Here is a 20,200-nt window from a genome sequence, read left to right as displayed (position 1 = left end):
TAAAGAAGAACCAACACGAAAGAAATCCCCATTTTCAAACGTATAAGGGGACCATGAATAAAGCTTAGGCGATCGTGTGATCTGATTCCAAAAGGGTTAATTAGAGGTAATTTAGTCAATTAAAATGATTATTAAAGGGTTAATTAGGGGTAATTTAGTCAAGTATATAAATTAAAGGGTATTCATATTTAGGGACAATAACGCCTTGTTCCCGAGTTTTTTTTTTTTTTTTTTTTTTTTTTTTTTTTTTGTAAATTCAATAACGGAAATGGAAGGAAAATATTGACAGAAAGAAAGAGAGGAGAAGAAAATTTCTCTTTATTGCGTGTTCCCGAGTTCGAAGGAAATGAAAGAAAATTTTTAAGTTTTTGTGTTCTCGAATTAGGAGGAAAAAGATAATAAAACTTGAAAATTTTCTTTCCCTCGCTTTCTTCCCAAATACGTCCAATTTTGGAGGAAAATTTGGATCCAAAATCCTTTGCTTCCCTCACTTTCCTTCCATTAGTGAAACTCGGGAACACGATTTTTTTCGACATCCCTCATTTTTCCTCCATATTCATCCATATCCCTCCTTAAGTAGAACGCAGAAACAAGGCGTAAGGTTAATCTATTTATTATTTTTTAACTATAATGATTATTAAGTATAAAAACTTATTATAAAATGTTTAAAAAAATAATTGGACAAATGTGATATTTTAAAGATTATAAAGGAAAAATATGATATTTTGATTTTAAAGCAGAGAAATATGATATTTTGTTTTTTAAAGATGGATAAATTCTTCTATTATTTTTAGTGAATAACTATTTATTTATTTATTCTTGTTATTTTTGTAACCAGCCCTCCAACTTTACAATGGAAACAAAAATTTACCAAGAACCTGAGAGGGATCCATAACCTCATGGAAGCTTCAAAGGAATCAAGGAGAAGAAAGCAGCAGCAGCGGCGGCCTGAGATTGTTCGGGAAATCTGCTCCAAGCCCGGTATGAAGATGAATTCAATTCCAATCCCCCCTCGTTTGTGTAAATGACTGATTTTCCAAAACCCTAGAATTTTACTGCCAAGGTCATCTTCTCTTTGTTGATCTGCTCACTGTTTCGACCTGCGATCTCTCTTGCTCTGCTCTTTGATCCGCCCTCTCGCTCTCCTCCTCATAGCATCAGGTAAACAACACCTCCTTTCTGTAGCTCCTCCTTTCGTAAACTGTCTGTTCAGACACTCTAGATTGTATTTTTGGAACCATGGAATTATCCGAGGTTAATCTGGGTAATTATTTGTTTGGTGATGGTGAGTTATGCGTCCTTTAAGTCTTGCCCACACTCGTTATTTTCACTCACAAAACACACCACTACTCAATTACAGAGCTCAGGAAAAGAAGACAAGTATAGACAAAAACACACATTCTGTATCTGTTTTGTTTCCGCAAGATAAACCATAGCAGATTGAGAACATACTTTACAACTCATCATCACTACTTTGTCTGTGCTTTGTATCTGCAACACATTCCTTTAAGCCCTGATTTTGTTTTATGTGTTTTGTGTCTGTATAATCATGAACTATACTGTATTTTAGGTTATTACTTAGTTGATGCCAATCACTTTATCGAACCAAACTTTGTTAATGGGTTTACAGAAGATGTCTTTTTGAATTTAACTCTTGAATTGGATGAAAGACTAGTAAGAATCTTGGATGACCAAATCCAATTCCTTCAGGACTACAAAACCATTCTTTTTATACATGCTCTTTATACATTTTGCACTATAAGTTTCTATTCTATTCTACCTTTTGATTACATTTTCATGGGAACATATTTTAGCTTATGACACATACGTGAAACCATGAGTCGACATATAACTGATGTTATCGATGAAGAAACAGACAGAGATGCCCAAATTATCGCATCTCCCACAAAAGACACCACAAACATTGAAATGGAAAAAGATCTTGAAGTCCCCGAAGGAATCGTATTCGAATCCCACGAGTCAGCATATTCCTTCTACCAAGAATACGCAAAATCCATGGGATTCACCACATCAATAAAAAACTCCCGAAGGTCAAAAAAGTCAAAAGAATTCATCGATGCTAAATTCGCATGTTCAAGATACGGAGTCACACCAGAATCCGATTCGGGTACAAGTAGGCGTCCAAGTGTGAAAAAAACAGACTGCAAAGCAAGCATGCATGTGAAAAGAAGAAAAGACTCAAAATGGTACATTCATGAATTCATAAAAGAACATAACCATGAACTCTTACCTGCTTTAGCTTACCATTTTCGCATCCACAAAAACGTAAAATTAGCCGAAAAAAACAACATCGATATTCTACACGCGGTTTCTGAACGAACAAAAAAGATGTACGTTCAAATGTCGCGACAATCGGGCGCGTATCGTAATGTTGACTTTTCAAGAAACGAGTTAAATTACCAATTTGACCGTGGTAGGTATCTAGCACTCGAAGAAGGTGATGGTCAAGCTATGCTCGAGTATTTCACGCATATCAAAAAAGAAAATCCGAATTTTTTCTACGCGGTTGACTTAAACGAAGACCAACGTTTAAGAAACTTGTTATGGGTCGATGCCAAAAGTAGAAAAGATTATATAAATTTCACCGATGTTGTTTCTTTCGATATTAGTTACGTTAGAAGCAATGACAAAATGCCATTTGCTCTGTTTATTGGGGTGAATCATCATTTTCAAGCTATGCTGCTTGGATGCGCGATTGTCGCAGACGAATCTAAAACAACATGTGTTTGGTTAATGAAAACGTGGCTAAGGGCAATGGGAGGGAAATATCCGAAAGTTGTGATCACCGATCAAGGAAAGGCGGTGGAGGCGGCCGCCATGGAAGTTTTTCCGGCGAGCCGCCATTTGTTCTCTCTTTGGAGTATCTTAGAGAAGGTTCCGGAAACTTTCGCGCATATTATCAGACGACATGATAAATTCATGACCAAATTCTTCAAGTGTATTTATAAGTCGTTAACAGACGAACAGTTCGATATGAGATGGTGGAAACTCGTGGGGAGATTCGAGCTTCAGGATAACGAATGGTTTCATTCGTTATACGAAGATCGAAAAAAGTGGGTCCCGTCGTTTATGCGGGACGTATTTTTAGCGGGAATGTCTACGCCTCAACGCGGCGAAAGTGTGAATTCTTTTTTCGATAAATATATTCACAAAAAAGTTACATTAAAAGAATTTGTGAAACAATATGCGACCATTTTACAAAACCGATATGACGAAGAGGCGTTAGCGGATTTTGACACGTGGCATAAACAACCCGCGTTGAAATCACCTTCGCCATGGGAAAAACAAATGTCTAGTATTTACACGCATACAATTTTTAAAAAATTTCAAGTTGAGGTTTTGGGGGTTGTTGGGTGTCATCCTAAAAAAGAACGTGAAGACGGATGCGTTACAATATATACGGTTGATGATTGTGAAAAAAACGAAAGTTTTAATGTTACATGGGACGAATCAAAATCCGAGGTTTGGTGTTCTTGTTTGTTGTTTGAGTACAAAGGTTTTCTTTGTAGACACGCGATGATTGTTCTTCAAATCTGTGGGCATTCAGTGATTCCATCTCGTTATATTTTAAAAAGATGGACGAAAGATGCAAAGAATGATGATAAAAATACGAATGGGGTGATGGAAAAAACACAAAATCGGGTGCAATTATATAATGATTTATGTAAACACGCGATTCAATTGGGTGAAGAGGGATCTTTATGTGAAGAGAGTTATGATATTGCATTTCGTGCACTTGTGGATGCTTTAAGAGCATGTGTGGATGTGAACAATAAAGAATCTAGTAATGGCACTGTTTTGATACGAGATGTTGAGGATGAAAATTTGGGAGGTGTTTCTGGAAACAAAAGTAAAAGAAAGAGTGTAAACAAGAAGCGAAAGGTTTGTTTTGTTTTGTTGTCATGTTATTGTTTTTTATAAAATAATTTATATATTTATTTAGTATAACTTGTTGTATTTTGTGTGACTTTGTAGATACAATCAGAACCTGAACCTGTAATGCTCGAGGCACGAGATAGCTTGCAGCAAATGGTTAGTTTTCTTGAAATTCTATTTATAAATTGGATCTAATTTTATAAAAAAAAAATGTAAGGTTTGTGTTTGGAATTTGGATTAACAAAATTTTATCTGGATATGTTGGTGATAGGAAAGTATGAGCTCGGATGGAATAACTCTTCATGGGTATTATGGGGCCCAACAGAATGTACAGGGACTGGTATGACATTTTGTCTAATAATTACAATTTTTTTTTTTGTTAAATAAAAAAAATTCTTAATTGGGTCAAATATAGCTGCAGTTGAACTTGATGGAACCACCTCATGATGGTTATTATGTTAATCAACAAAGCATGCAGGGACTGGTATGTAAATTTAACCTTTATTTTTGTAGATATTTAGTCAAATTGATTTTTTATTTTTTTTTATTTTGGTATAGGGTCAATTAAATTCATTGGCACCAACTCATGATGGATTCTTTGAGGCTCAACAAAGCATACATGGTCTGGTATGTTATCAACATACTTTCATTTATTTCTATTACAACATTGATTTATTTTTAGATTTAAAAATTTTCATTTGTATGTATGTAGGGGCATTTGGATTTTAGACCACCAAGTTTCGGTTACAGTATGCAGGTTAGCATGTGCATTTGTTACACATGACTGGACTAAACAGAACAAAACAAACTTTCTAGGGCTATTTTCCATGATAAATATGAGGAGGGCATTCACGTCTTTTGCACATACGAGAGACTCCGTGTTCACCCACCATTTTAGGTGGGACAAAAAATTGCAATTTTTGTCCTATTGATATTAGTCTCGGTTCCAGACTAACATTGGGCTAAACACAGTACAACCTGGTCTGTTCTATGAGCGACTGTTTTGTTCTGTGAGGGATGGAATAAGCATATAACTTTGATTTTTGTTTTGGTGGGCCCAGGATGAACCTAGTCTGCGAACCAATCAGATGCACAACAACCCCTCTAGACATTCATGAGACACTCACACGCGTCATCTTTACCACGTCCTTGATGTTATATATGTAAGAATCAAACCAATTAGCTAGCAATATTCCTAGTATTTTTAATCTAACATGTTCATATATATATATATATATATATATATATATATATATATATATATATATATATATATATACGAATCAAATTTGATTTATTTGTTGTAATGTGATTGGTAGTTTTTATTTGCGTTTTGGGTTTGTGGCACCGTATATACGAATCAAAGACTGTAACGATATTTATAAATTGATAACAAAATTTGTTTTTGGAAGGTAAGATTGTCCACATGGTTTTTATAACTCGATCCAATCATATCCAAAATCGTAATAAGGATATGATCTCTTTTAAGTAATACTTTAGGTCAAGATATCGTCCAATTAATCCAAAATCCATATTATGGTAACATGAATAACAACCAAATTTACTTTGAATTGAAGTTCGATTAATTCGGATTGAGGCAAAGTTACGCATCTAGTCCTGACTATATGAATAACTATCAAATTAGCCCGGAGAAATTAAATATCCTTCTACTTTTCTTTCTAATTATCTTCCTACCCATTTAAAATAATGACAAGTGTCCTCAAATGTAATGAATTTTATCAAAATATGACATTTTTCATAATTTAACATGGGTAGAAAGATAAGTAGGAGCAAAAGGTAGGATATATTTAATTTCTCATTAGCCCTGTTCAAATGAATGGGCAGACCTAGGGCTTCAAATTTCGGGCACGGTGTAAAAATTTCGATGTGTTACCCATAAACTTAAAAACATATGTTGAGATTTAGCCACTTGACTTTTGTTGACATGACTTTTTTTGTTTTTTATACTTTCCTAATGATAGAATGCTTTTTATTCAAATTCTTTTGTGTTTTGTCTTATTAAATTATTGAAGCACTTGACCGTTAAATTGCTTTTTAAAGATTTTGGTTATTTTCTTTTCAAATTTCCGTTTATATTTTAATAGATTAGGGACGAAATCTGGCAAAGATAAATAGAAGAGGGGGCTAAAGTGAAAGTTTGATATCTAACGAGAAAAGAGAAGAAGAAAGGGAGCAGCGAGGAAGCCGGTCTAACACACACACAAACACGCACACGCACACGCACACGCACACACACAGAGAAGTCCGAAACCTTGAAATACATCACGCCACGGGAGTCGGGCTCTTACAGAAGAACCAAAACAGCCTGAATCATCGTCGGTTTTCCCTCCGATCAAACCAGGAGATCGAGAGAGACGGCAGAATTCCGTCTCCGATCACCGCTCTCTCATCTCCAATTCGACCGGAAGGACACATACTACTCAGATCATAACTTCTGCGTGTTTAATTAATTTTGTGAACTGTACATGTTCGTATGGTTCACGGATAAGTTTTTTGGATGCGAAGATCGAATGCTCGTGTGGCGCCAGCACCAGAAGCAGTCGATCGTCCGGATATCAACAATAAAGTGAAGAAGGAAATGGATAACTCCATAAAGCTTAAATTTCGCCCTAATCAACCTCTGCGATCCACTAATCTCTTCTCCAGAAACCAAAAACAATCTCATCTTGCGAAATCGAGTATTTTTGCGATCGGATTCCTCACTTTGGTTTTTGTGTCGTGTGGTTATTTCTATCTTAATTCGCAGAATCCGTCGGAGAAACGATACCGAGTTGTGATTGATGGAGGAAGCACAGGGAGTCGGATTCATGTGTTTGAGTATGTGATTAAGGATGGAGCTCCTATTTTCGATTTGAGTGCCAAGAAGGGGTTGGGTTCAATGCGGGTTAGCCCTGGGTTATCGGCGTTTGCGGAGGATCCCAAGGGAGCGGGTGAATCTATGTTGAAACTTTTGGAGTTCGCAAGGAAGAGGATTCCGGGGGAGAACTGGGGTGAAACAGAGATCAGATTGATGGCAACGGCAGGGTTAAGGATGTTGGAATTGAGCGTACAGGAGCGGATTCTAGAGTCTTGCAGGTCTGTTTTCAGTACTTCTGGGTTTGCCTTTCGCAATGACTGGGCTTCAGTTATTTCAGGTATGAGGAAACTGTATGTTCAATTCATGATTGTTTGTTTTCAACTTATACTTTGAGCTGGTATCAAGGATTTGGGATTGAAAAAATGAGGTATTGTTCATTTCTAAGATACACTTGGTGCTGATTGTCTTTCAGTTTATGGAGTCAATATTACTGTGGGCATACCTTTGCTAATTTTTTTGATCTTGGAGGTGAATGATTGATGATTATAGGACAAAACAAGTTACCATATGTTACTTATTTGAGATACAATTTTATGCCTTTGTATTGATTTTATCGAGTTAACATTCCTTGCAAGAAGAATACCTGTAAAATCTAGCTGTCCTTTGAAAAATGTGTCAGGTGACAATTTAGGCTGATTAGTGAGTATAGATGCAAATAGTGGTAGTTTAATGTGAACATGAAATCTCATTAAAGGTGAATGGAATTGTTTAAGAATCTTTCCATTTCAACAAGTATTTTCAGGCTTAGAAAATCTTTCCTTTTTGGTATGTTTCGTGAGATACATAAAAATAATGAAAGTTAATACGTATGATAAAACTTCAGAAAGTCAATTTTACTGAAATATCATTGTTTCAGGGTCTGATGAAGGAGTTTATGCATGGGTTGTGGCTAATTATGCTCTTGGAACTCTTGGAGGTGATCCTCAAGAAACAACAGGGATAATCGAACTTGGTGGTGCTTCTGCTCAGGTTTTCATTATTCTTCTTTTTCTCTACATTTCTAATAAAAAAAAAAAAAAAACTTTATTATCGATTCTTGTTTCTCAAAAGAAACATAATCATATCTGATTGTCTTTCAGGTAACCTTTTTCTCAAACGAGCCAATACCCCCTGAATTTTCAAGAACAATTAATTTTGGAAATGTTAGTTATAGTCTTTACAGCCACAGCTTGCTTGAATTTGGTCAGGTAAACATCATTTACCATTCTTTATTCAATTAAATATTCATATTTTCATTCATTTTAGTCCACCATATAAATTTTACACTATCTGGTTGACTTTACATTCCTTTTTCTTCAGAATGTTGCATTTGACTTGGTTCGTGGGTCAAACTTTGCCAAAAGTAAAAATCTGGGTAGGTACTACATATGTTGTTACTTGTTAATCTCCTAGTTTTGATGAGGAGGAGGGCATTTACGTCTTTATGTTTGTACAGTGGATCCATGCTCCCCAGAAGGATACAAAAACAATGTGATAATAGGAAATAATATGACTCCAAGTTCTTTACTCCAAACAAATCACCAATCATCTATTCTACATTCAACTGGCAACTTCACTGAATGCAGATCTGCCTCCTATAAATTGTTGCAGAAAGGCAAAGGTACAATTTTTTATTCAACATTTCCTTTTTTTTTTTATTTATTTATTAACATTTTATTTCAAAAAAAACAGAAGACTGTGCCTTTGACCAATGCTCCATTGGGTCAACATATATACCCAAGCTCCAGGGGAAATTTTTAGCCACTGAGAATTTCTTCCATACATCTAAGGTACTGCTTCACTTTCTATATTAAATAAAAAATAATAATATTTTTTTTTATATATATAAATGTATTTTTTTTGGGTTGTTTTGTAGTTTTTTGGGCTGTCACCTAAAAAGTTTCTTTCGGAGCTGATGGTGGCTGGAAAAGAGTTTTGTGAAGATGATTGGTCAAATTTAAAGTCAAAATATCCAGGAATTAATGATGAGGATTTACATCGATATTGCTTTTCTTCTGCTTATATTGTTGCTTTTCTTCATGATAGCCTTGGAATTGCTTTGGATGACAAAAGGTACACTTTTATTCGAATAAAGAAATCCAAACATTTAATTGAATATATAAAATTAAATGGTATACTACTTTGAACAGGATTGGATATGGTAGTGAGGTTAATGATATTCCACTTGATTGGGCATTGGGAGCCTTCATCTTTCAAATCATGAAGGATTTAGACCTCGGGAAATTACACCCAACAACAAAGTCAAAATTTATAACACTCGGTGGTGTTGACACTACGACATTAGGTGGATTAATTTTTGTGATATTTTTAATATTTGGTGCGTATTTTGTATCGAAATGGAGGAAGCCCCACTTAAAGACAATATACGATCTAGAAAAAGGAAAGTATATAGTGACACGAGTAATAGGTAGACACTCATAGTTGTTCCTTTTTCTTCTTCCTTTTTGGCTCCTTGATTTTCATTAGTGGCTTCGCCTCAATGTGATATAATATGATGATAAATTGACAATATGATATGGTATCGAGGAGAGGAGACGCGCGTGTTTTGCATATGGGATGATGGTAGGAGTGATTTTTCGGGGGTGGGAAACCGATGTAATTTAGCATTTTCTTCTTGTCGATTATTCTTTTTTGCTAGATTTGTAAAAGAGGGTGCTTAATTTTGTGTTCTATTGGCATCGATAGATATATTCATATCATATTGGTGTTGCGTTATTGTAAATGTTTGTGGAATGACGAAAAACATTTTTCTTTTCATCTATACATTGTCTTCTTCACCACATGAAAGAATTGTGTCCAATCATGCAAGTGAGACATGTCTAGAATACCATCACAACACCTTAACATCTTAAGATGGGTACCCGAGTCCAAATAATCACACAAGACTAGCTTTAAGTGAATGCTTAGTTATGAAGAAAACAAGTGCAAAACAACAAAGTCAATTCCGTTATAAGGAAAGTTTATATCAAAGTCACCAAATGAAACAATCATGCACATAGAATGCATGCTCTTATCATAGATGGAAAAGAATATGACAACAAGATATAAAAACTTAATTAAATACCAAAAGTAGGATAATGACATGTATTCTTGTTAAACACACATTTTGTAAGAACTTCCTTTACTTGTTAAAGTTGTTTTGATTACTTATAAGTTATTTACATTTGGTACATAAGTCTTACATGTCATATAGTGAAGCCTATCACCCTATTTCATATAACAGGATCTGCATGGTCTAGGAAACTAATGATGCGTCTGTACCATCCTTTGGTATGGTTTAGACCATCATCATCTAAATAGTATGGGGATACGTATTTCCACATGGGCATTCGACCGTCATCATCTAAATAGTATGGGGATACGTATTTCCACATGGGCATTCGACCATCATCATCTTCCTAAAAAGATATAAGGGCTCCTATCTAGGCAACACCTTTACTAAGTATAACAATAGGAAATGATTTGTACACATCAATTTTTCTCCATACATAACAATTTGTGCTTTATAGAGCTATACAATACAATATTTTAAAGCATAAATTATTGTGTACGGAGAAAAACTGTTGTGTATGAATCAGCTCCCACTATAACAATTATACAGTTGACTCTGATGGTAAAAAACTCGACAGATGGCTATTATACACTTCTACTTGGACTTTAATATTTCAAACTATAGTTCTAATGATTTTGGATGAATTAATAAAGTTCAAAACTTTGTTGAAATACTTAATGGCTATTATACAGTTGACTCTGATGGTGAAGTGAAAAAAATTCATAAATAACTATTATACACTTTTACTTGGACTTTAATATTTCCAACTACACTTCTAATGATTTAGGACAAATTAATGGAGTTCAAAACTTTGTTCAAACACATAATTACATCCTAATTAATGTTATGAACACACCAATAATCCATCAGTTAAAGTATAATCTTATCATCTTCCGGTTAGAATTTTAAAACTCCATGAATGACTTATAGACTTGCGTTTTCATTTATGGTTTGCAATTATGATAGCAAAACCTAACTCCAAATCATATTTAGATTTTAAATTCATTGTCCGATTATTATTTAAGGAATTAGTGAGAGATTTGCCCAATTTTGAACTCCAAAAACTCCATTAAAGCTCCTAACGTCACTATAGCTCCAATTAAAGCTTCTAATGCTGTGATTCTTATTGCGAATCTGTAAATTCACATTCAAACCACGTCATTAACATATTTAATTGCTTAAATTTAAAATCCACAAGATCTGCTGATGGTTTCATGAAGTTAGGGTTTCAAAACCTCTATTAAACTTTCATGAACTCATATTCACCATAGGAATGCGATTACGTCACTATATCAGTGCTTTAAACACATAATCTAAACACATAATCTAATACTATCCTCCCTAATAAATAAAGATCTTTTTGTCACATGTCATATTCTCATTTATTTTGCCACATATCATTTTGTGGTTATTTTAAATTAATTTTTATTCCATATGTCATTTTATGGTTTTTTCATTTTATTAAATTGTAGATATTATTTATATTCAATAATAAATGAATATCAATTTAATTAATGAACTTTCCTTCTAATTTCAAAATTACCAAATTAAAGATTCATTAATTTTCTTTATTTATTTATCTAAATTATTTGTTTAAATTTAAAAGAGAAAAAAACACTTTAATTTTTATAATTCAATATTTTCTCACTTTTCTTATAAATTTATACTTTTCAAATGTTTAGAATTTTGTATTTAGTTTTTTTTTTAAATAAATCCATGTAATACATGGGTCTCACACCTAGTATTTGAATAAATCAATGAGATTAACTATATAAATTAGACGTAGAATATGATGGAAAAGCTACCTTAAGATCTCATGTGGGGAGATTGAGCTTAGTTACATGGGAGGGCGTTGAGGGAGGGCAAAGTGGACAGTTGCATATGGTCCAATTTTTTTATTATATATTTTTATTTAAAAATAAAAACTTATAATAATGATAATGACCCTTTTTTTCTTTCTGACTCGTCCTGAGACTTTGAAAATATTTAATTCCTCAGGACCTTAGTTACACCACTAAATCTTTAAATCATTCTCAAATTTCATCCGGAAAGCTATCAAAATTGCTATCTCACAACCCTCCTAATCTATAGATCGGTTCCATTCCAAATGAATAAGAAGAGGGAAAAGGGAAGGCTATGATGTAATTTATGCCAACTTGTCACCTTTAGTCCCTTATCAACTAGTTTTCCTAATTTAGTCCCAAATAGTTTCCATTTATCCAACAAGCCATATTACTCTAATTAAGAGCCTAAGAAATAAGTTTCTTAACATTTTGAACCCAAACATAGTCAAAGCAAGATCAACATAATTTTCTTAAATTGACATCTTTAGTCCTTTAAACTTATTTTTTCTATTTACTTATAATCTAACCTTCTAGTAAGCTTGAAACCTTAAATTTCACTTATATATTTATTTCATTTATTACAATAGTTTATTATATTTATTTATTATTATTGTTATTAAATTTTAATTTTCACTAGAAGGACAAAACTTCTAGCCAAAACTACAAATATCATAGATATAAGTAAGTTGATATGGGTCTTGGAAGTAGATCTAAAGAGAAATGGCAAAAAAAAAGTAGATGGATGAGATGGACTAGTGATAAACGAGAAAAGGAGACTTCGGTGGAATGCGTCTAGCGAGGTTTAAAGGTTTAAAGAGAAGAGAAAGTAAGAGTATGTCAGAGACAAATGACTTTTTCACCGGTGATGAAGGTAGATAGAGACATTGTGGAAGGGGAAGGAATGGGAAAAAGGAGGGATGGTGTGGATTATGGATGAGCGTGGAATGGAACCCTTACCGACCGGTACCATTCCCAATTTCCCAAAAATCGAATTTGATCAAAAAACAATCCTTGGTATCTAACCAAATTAACATTGCTGGTATCGTCGTATCGGTACCGACGGTACCGAATCCCGAATTTCATGATTTTGGAGTACCGAGTACCATCTCATATTTTTAAATTCGGTATTGTTTTGGTACAGTACCGATACAGGATCCAGATTTGGTACAAACTGCTCATCCTCAGTGTGGATAGGGTGTTTGGGGTGTGAGGATATGTCACTATTATTTTATAATAATACATATATTAAAACAAAATAAAAAGATAGAAATATATCATTAAGATCAAAATAGTCACTTTAAACCAACACGACTGTCCAAACGAAAAATTATTTGTAAGGATGAAACTTAGAGATTGTACCAAATCACTCATTAGACATTTTCACTTATGGTGCTCTACTTTTGGTACGTGTTATGTAAATAATAAATGTTAAAAGAGAATGAGCATTAGAAGAGAATTTGAGGATGGCCATGTCTCAAAGTAGCATTAGGCTTATTCTTCTTACATTTGTTCCTTTGTTACCTTCTCTTGTACATTTAAAATTGTTAGAAAATTGGATAGGGTTTATAGTGGAGATCTGGATACCCCTTGGATCGTGTAAACACTTTCCGAACTGATATTTCTACCCTATGCCCGGGTTACAAGAAATTGAGCTTAGGATAATCCCAATGGGACACTTACGAATTTAGGCACAAAAAATATAAGCCAAATTGCTAGAGAATTCTGAGTTCGTATGAAGAAAAACGAGAGCTAAAAGGTCATCTTTTCTTCTGAAAAGAAGAATCGTTTATATAGAAAATGATATGTAGGGTTTCGTATTAGGGTTGACCGTCATGGGTTCCTTTAGAAACAAGTCAAGGGAATCCAGAATTAATAAGGAAATCAATGATTTCCAAAACTGATGATCTTAGTCAGTTTTACCATAATCACCCTCAAGAATTCGATTTTTCCACTATATAAAGTGGCGGACCCAGGAAAAATGTTTAGGGGTAGCACAAATAATAATAATAATAATAACAAGATAACAAAAAATTTCAATGGAGAGAAATAAAATTATACCTTTGAACAATCAGCAACTGCCTTCTTGTATTCTCCTACTTCTTTGTAACATGAAGCAACATATACAAAAAGGTTAAAACAACAACAAATAACAATACCAAAAAACCTAATAAAACCAAACTAGCATCAAAGAATTAAGGAGCAAACCAACTTAGACAGTGAACTTCCTGAGTAAACCATACAAAATAAATCGTCAAGCAGAATGCACCAAAACAACACCACATCAGAAAAATGATGAAGGGGTAAAATGGTCAAGAAATATAGATAAACTTCATCAACATTCATAAAAACAAACTGCAACCAGGAGCACGAACACAACCATGAAAAATCACAAAAAAAAAAGTCTAAAATCAAGCTACGCCTCACCACACCAGAAAAAGCCAAGAGGGGTAAAATGGTCAAGGCAATGAGACTTCCATGGTGCCAACATATCACCACTCTTTTCCAAAAGAATCACAGCTCAAGAAAGCCATTTAATTGCATCACAATATTGCCCTGCTTTATAGTTATCCATTCCTTTGTTCTTTATAAGTAACAACTTCATATATGTATTTCCAGCATTACTAAATCTGTAGGGAAATGATCAAGAATCTACCAAATAAAATCCATCGGCCATTCTTATCTATGAACAAAAAAGGCAACTTAATGTTATCTCTAAACAGGTTCACTCATGCATTTTATCAAACACTTAATAGGCATGAAATTATGTCACACAAAGACTTGCTTAACTCGAAAAGTTATGCGGAAGAAAAAACTGAAATCAATTGTTGGGACATGATATAGATATAGAGGACAGGGTAAAGATAGCAATTCATACAAGAAGTTTCGCTTTGGGTGATGTTGCATAAAACTTAATTGTGAGTACTATACTAGCTTCTAAAGAACTAGAAAAAGGGCACCTGAAAGTTGGGTTGAGGGCACCTCCAACATCCTCATTTTCTCTTGCATCAATATTTCATATACTACTCAGGAGATTTTGAGGGGTAGCACGTGCTACCCCTGGCTACCATGTAAAATTCAAAGAGTTTTTGAGGTGCTGCCATTCGACCCCGCCAAAGGGGCGGTGCCCTGGACCCTTGACTTGTCGTCGAACCGGTTTTTAATTTGATCTTATATATGTGTGCACTCCGCACATACTCAAACATATATTATAATACAAATTACGAAGCATCTTAGCTTACATTTAAATTCCAATTACACAAAATGTCCATGTGACAATAATGTCACCAACAAAAATCATATTTGATTGCTTTGTTGCAAATTAAGTAAAGCATTAACGTAACTTCAGTTATTTACATAAGTTTTATGTAATATTTAAAGTTTTAAATATCATTTCAAATTGATTGTACGGTGGATGTTACACTATATACACCAATCTAAGAAAGAAAAATCATGAAAGAACAAGTTTCAAAACTGCTCTTTCAGTTCTGAAATAAGACAAAGTTTCAAAACTCATTTTAGATTTCGTTATTGAAAGATTAAGTTATGGAATACATTAAGTCTATGAGTAAATAAATTACATGTCTTGCCATTTGGTGACGAGCTGCGTTGTGAGTGTTTCAAGATTGCATGAGCTACGTGGTTGGAGAGATTAATTTCAAACCAACTTGCAAGAAACTTTCAAAAGTTTCGATAAAAACATTGAAATACGGGACCATGATTTTGCTATTTCAAACATCGTGACTGATCAATTTGAAAGTTTGGGATCAATTTAATGATTAAAATAAATAAATTCTTAAATGACATGATATTCCCTAGATTTTAACCAAAACTAATCGACATCAAAACATCACTTGGATACATGAATGAATGGATTTTGGAAAAGACAGGTAACTGAAATGAAAATGTATATATTGTATAAATTATTAGTAGTGATCATATATAAAAAGTGATCGGCAATTTGACATTTATATTCGGTGCTGGTGGTTTGACTTTTTGAGGAACAAACAAGAACAGGAGACCGAGTCATTAACTACATAGAAATTAGAAAGAGACACGTCGAAGAACCTACTTGTTCATTTCAAGATTGACTTCTATAATTCAATTTTTTGGAATTCATTTAATCACAAGTGTATGAAAACTATAGATTTTGTATTTTCAACTTATTTTATTCCAACAGAAAATATGACTATAACAACAAATTATATATATATATATATATATATATATATATATATATATATATATATATATATATATATATATATATATATATATATATATTATTCCAACAGAAAATATGACTATAACAACAAATTATTTTTCACACAATTTCATAGTCATCCTAAATTGTCTTTTGAAAGAATGAGGTTTTCTTAATTATTATATTTATAATGAAAAGACACCTTTTTAGTCTTTGTTAGGAGGGAAGATGAAGAAAATAAAGAGAGCATGTTTTTGTTTTTTTCCTTTCAAATCTTTCCCTATTGAAAAAGAAAGGTAGGGACATGTTTTTATGATAATTTTAAGTTTTGTTTTACACATAAAAGGCAATTAATAAAAGTGTAAGTTTTTCCCGTCTTTTAATCAAACTTAAAAGTATATAAAAACTGTCATTTTTTCTTTTTTAATTGTGATTCCATAATAAGAGTTTAACTTTGTTTCTTTTTTTCTTTCTTTCTCAAAAAAGTCAAGAACACAATGAAATCTTCAATGTCAAAAATAGTCGCAATCGTACATAGTTTCATTGCAAAATAACCATGAAAAGCTTACTCTAAGATGCTTTAATACATTTTGTATTACATAAACGAGAATCCATTCGTCTCAAATATCACAACACTTTCTAAATTAATCCATTCATTTTATTTATTATTATTATTATTATTATTACTGTGTGTGGTGGTGTGTGTGTGTTGGGGGGGGGGGGGGGGGGATGGGGATCCAAAATGCAACACGGTTTTTAGTAAATTTTCAATCCCATATTTAGCGATCTATACGTTTAGTGATTACTAATCACTACTTAAAATTTATAAATACTATGTCTTTTAAATGTAAAAACTAAAATGCCATGTATTTTTTTAAATAAAAATATGACAAACTACAATAAAATCACTAAGTTAACTGAAATTTTCGATTTTAACACCGTATTTTTTTTCTCTAAATTAAGTCACTATATTTACAATTTTGTTGCACTATCAACCAAATGACTGGTTCTCATTGTTCTCTCGGTAACTACTTTTCCAAATTGCAATGAAGTCACTAAGTTTACTAAAATTTTGATTTTGAAACCGTGTTTTGCTTTTCTCAGTTATGTCATATATTTACAACTTTGTTGTAATGTCAACCAATTGACCAGTTACCATCAATCTAGCATGTTAGCAAATAAATGACATGACAATATTGTGATGTGGAAGCCACGTCAGATCTTATGTGGCAGGATTGAGTTTCAAATATATGGTTTGCATCAAACCCATCACATATCTTTTTTTCTTCTTCTCGTCAAAGTATTTATTCACAAATGAAGCCTGAAGGTCGGTCTAATGGTTCAAACTCACTTACAAGTCAGCAAAAAGGGCATAGTCACCATTTTAGGAGATGTTATTGTGGTTTAGAAGTTTGATTTGTACAACAAGTAAATGAAGACCCCTACAAGGTCGATCAAGTGGTTCATACTCACTAAGCATCTCCTAGATCGACCTTGTAGGAGACTTCATTTACTTGTTGTAAAAATCAAGGCTCTAAACCACACTAGCATCTCCTGGAAGGGTGAGAACGACCGTTTCGTTGACATTTAAGTGAGCTTGAACCACTGGATCGACCTTCATATACCATTTTGTGAAGAAATACTCTGATGAGAAGAGGAAAAGAAAAGAAGATATGTTAAATTGGGTTCGATCCACACCTTATATTTGAAACTCAATCATGCCACATAAGATCTGACATGGCTTCCACATCACAATAGTGTCATGTCATTTATTTGGTAACCTGCTAGATCAATAGTAACTGATCAATTGGTTGACATTGCAACAAAATTGTAAATGTAATGACATAATTGAGAAAACAAAACACGGTGTCAAAATCGAAATTTTGATAAACTTAGTGACTTTATTGCAATTTTGTAACACCAGTTCTAGGTATACATGCATTTCTTTTGTGATCTTAGCATTTAATACATCAATTATGGGATTTTAGGTGTCCACGACGTGGTGGCAAAGACACCACGACGTGGACTCACCCGATGAGAACGTGCATCCTTTTTGGACACCACGACGTAGCAAGGTCTTGGCCACAATGTGGTGGCGGCCAACATGAAAACCCTAGTTTTTCCAGGTTTTAAGCTCTATTTAAGGGATGTGATGGATAAGTTTGCTCACCCTCAACCTCCATCACATCCTTTCAACCTAAAGCAAAACCTTAGCCTCTATTGTTGGCATTTTGAGCTTTTATGGTGCCTTGAAGAAGAAGAATGTGCTCTTGGTGCATAGATCTAGCAAGCAAACCTCCTCATCACCTTCTTGCATACATTTTGGACTATTGTAAGTCCATATATCTCTATTTGTATGTGCAATCCTATTAGATTTAGGTTTAGAATTTTGTTCTTCATATTCTTGATGTTTTGGATGGATGGATTCCATAAAGTTGGCAACTTTATGGGTCCTTGAGGACCCTTTGTGGTTATATGTTCCAGATCTAGTGTTTTATGGAGTCCTTGATCTCATGTATGAGTTTTGAGTTTATCTCTTTCAGTTTTTACCTAGCTTGGAAAAGACATTCATTGGACATGCATGTCCATAAAGCAAAGATTTGTATAATGTATTTTGGGTGTAAGAAAGCCCCCTACAAAGTATGGATGAGTGGCTTAAGGGGTTAAGATCTTAATCTATTTAGTTGGCTAGAACAAGTGCCACGATGTGGTGATTTGATCACCACGACGTGGTGATAGGCAGTCTTGCGACTGTTTTTTCGTGAGGCTACCCTGACGTGGCCTATGCTTGGCCATAATGTGGTGTCTGATGGGGTTGACTTTGATCGTTGACTTTGACCATTGAATTTTTGACCAATTTGACTTTTGGTGAACCTGAGGGTTTTTAGGCTATAGATTGAGGATGTGTCTCTAATTATTATATAGGTGGCTCGTAGCACCAATATTTGTTTTGTGTGAGCTGTGTTGATTGCCTACTGGCCTGAACGGTGAGTTTTCTCACTACACTTTGTACTGTAGTATGTATCCTTGTGTGTAGGATGTTGTTATGTTGTAATGATTTGTTAGTCTAATAGTTTTGTTATGATTACCTGTGTATGCTGGTTATTTTGTGTGTTTGCATATATCGACATATTGTGGAGTGGATTGAGGCGGTCATGCTCTGTGTTGTAGGCCAAGATACCCAGGCCGTCCAATTGATATTGTAGGCCCAAAGAGAGTGGTCCATCCCCGTGTTGTAGGCTCAAGAGAGCGGTCCAACTATATCTTGTAGCTTAAGAGAGCGTTCCAGGTGTATTGTAGGCCTTGCGAGGTAGTCTAGTCAGACTGAAGGCTCATGTGTGCATGCATTGTATGTGTATTGTTGTGTGAGATATTTTGGGGAACCCGCTAATCTTTAGCTTACAGTTGTGGATTTAAATGTTTCAGGTACTTCAGAGGATCGGAGGAAGGCAAAGGCCTGACTGTACACCCCATCTAGTGGTTGATATGTTTTTTTAGAGATAATATGTTTGATACTCTGATTTATAATATGGATGTGAAACAGTATTTTGATGGCTTATGTTTTATGGAAGAAGTGGTTTATTTTCTTTTATAAGTGAAAAATTTTTTAATATGGTTTTTGGGATGTTACAAATTTGGAAGAGTAGTTACCGGGAGAATATAAAGAACTGATCATTTGATTGATATTGCAACAAAATTAAAAATATAGTGACTTAATTGAGAGAAAAAAAATACGGTGTCAAAATTGAAATTTCCGGTTAACTTATAGACCTTATTGCAATTTTGAAATCACCCAATACCGTCCTTAAGTTTGCATTTCATTATGGATACGGTCGAGGCCAACCCAAACATATTGTAGGCTCTGTTAAAAAGAAGTTGGGATTGATTTATATATAAAAATAAAAAAAACTATATCAACTAGAATGAAATATTTTGTTTATAAATTGAATCAAATTCATATATGTACATTATATGAAATTATTTAAAAAACAAAAACTTTGAAATATGTGCAAATGGCTAATCGGTTAAAAGGCAAACAATTACCTATTTGTTTTTTTAAAAGTACAAAGAGGAATTCGAACCTTAGAGGTTTAGACAATACAACAAGCTCTTTAACTATTTATACTAAATCAGTTTTTACAATTGTGTGGAACAATTTCAATATATATATATATATATATATATATATATATATATATATATATATATATATATATATATAATCATTTTCAAGGTAAATATGCCAGGTATCACGCCCTTAGCTTTTACACGGTTGTGTGTCATCACACCCCTTTGGCCCAACATGGATATGGTCACTGTGTCTTACA

At 33.7% G+C, this 20,200-nt stretch overlaps 2 protein-coding genes across 5 annotated transcripts; both read left to right on the top strand.

Annotated features, from left to right (window-relative positions):
• Positions 1-840: 840 nt before the first annotated feature.
• On the top strand, positions 841-6,116 carry FAR1 (FRS (FAR1 Related Sequences) transcription factor family). 4 transcript variants are annotated; one of them, XM_079088029.1, is made up of 9 exons: positions 841-1,161; positions 1,815-3,903; positions 3,997-4,053; positions 4,169-4,237; positions 4,313-4,381; positions 4,456-4,524; positions 4,610-4,654; positions 4,959-5,060; positions 6,003-6,116. In XM_079088029.1, the coding sequence occupies exons 2-8, from the start codon at positions 1,837-1,839 to the stop codon at positions 5,013-5,015; spliced, it is 2,433 nt and encodes an 810-aa protein (XP_078944155.1). In that variant the 5' UTR covers positions 841-1,161; positions 1,815-1,836; the 3' UTR covers positions 5,016-5,060; positions 6,003-6,116. The 4 variants fall into 4 exon arrangements, with proteins under 4 accessions (XP_078944155.1, XP_078944156.1, XP_078944158.1 ...); XM_079088030.1 differs by lacking the exon at positions 6,003-6,116 and having other exon boundaries at positions 841-981; positions 1,049-1,161; positions 4,959-5,145; XM_079088032.1 differs by lacking the exon at positions 6,003-6,116 and having other exon boundaries at positions 4,319-4,381; positions 4,959-5,145.
• A 297-nt stretch (positions 6,117-6,413) lies between these two features.
• Positions 6,414-9,532, top strand: LOC145169478 (putative apyrase 6). The gene is made up of 8 exons (XM_079088033.1): positions 6,414-7,052; positions 7,632-7,744; positions 7,855-7,962; positions 8,075-8,129; positions 8,211-8,375; positions 8,447-8,544; positions 8,631-8,827; positions 8,905-9,532. Exons 1-8 carry the CDS (start codon positions 6,416-6,418, stop codon positions 9,194-9,196), a joined length of 1,665 nt encoding a protein of 554 aa, XP_078944159.1. The 5' UTR covers positions 6,414-6,415; the 3' UTR covers positions 9,197-9,532.
• Positions 9,533-20,200: the final 10,668 nt, after the last annotated feature.

The sequence above is a fragment of the Lactuca virosa genome, chromosome 4 (genome assembly GCF_052849685.1).
Source record: "Lactuca virosa cultivar CGN04683 chromosome 4, Lactuca_virosa_CGN04683_v6, whole genome shotgun sequence".
In the NCBI taxonomy this organism is placed as follows: Eukaryota; Viridiplantae; Streptophyta; class Magnoliopsida; order Asterales; family Asteraceae; genus Lactuca; species Lactuca virosa.
This window is presented reverse-complemented; position numbering and strand designations above follow the sequence as displayed.

Bases quoted from the DNA above. Each gene is read 5' to 3' on its own strand.
- FAR1 (XM_079088029.1), top strand. From the start codon at position 1,837: ATGAGTCGACATATAACTGATGTTATCGATGAAGAAACAGACAGAGAT. The intron at 4,054-4,168 runs GTTAGTTTTCTT...TGTTGGTGATAG, and splicing joins GAGATAGCTTGCAGCAAATG to GAAAGTATGAGCTCGGATGG. The intron at 4,525-4,609 runs GTATGTTATCAA...GTATGTATGTAG, and splicing joins AACAAAGCATACATGGTCTG to GGGCATTTGGATTTTAGACC.
- LOC145169478 (XM_079088033.1), top strand. From the start codon at position 6,416: ATGCGAAGATCGAATGCTCGTGTGGCGCCAGCACCAGAAGCAGTCGAT. The intron at 8,376-8,446 runs GTACAATTTTTT...CAAAAAAAACAG, and splicing joins ATTGTTGCAGAAAGGCAAAG to AAGACTGTGCCTTTGACCAA. The intron at 8,828-8,904 runs GTACACTTTTAT...TACTTTGAACAG, and splicing joins ATTGCTTTGGATGACAAAAG to GATTGGATATGGTAGTGAGG.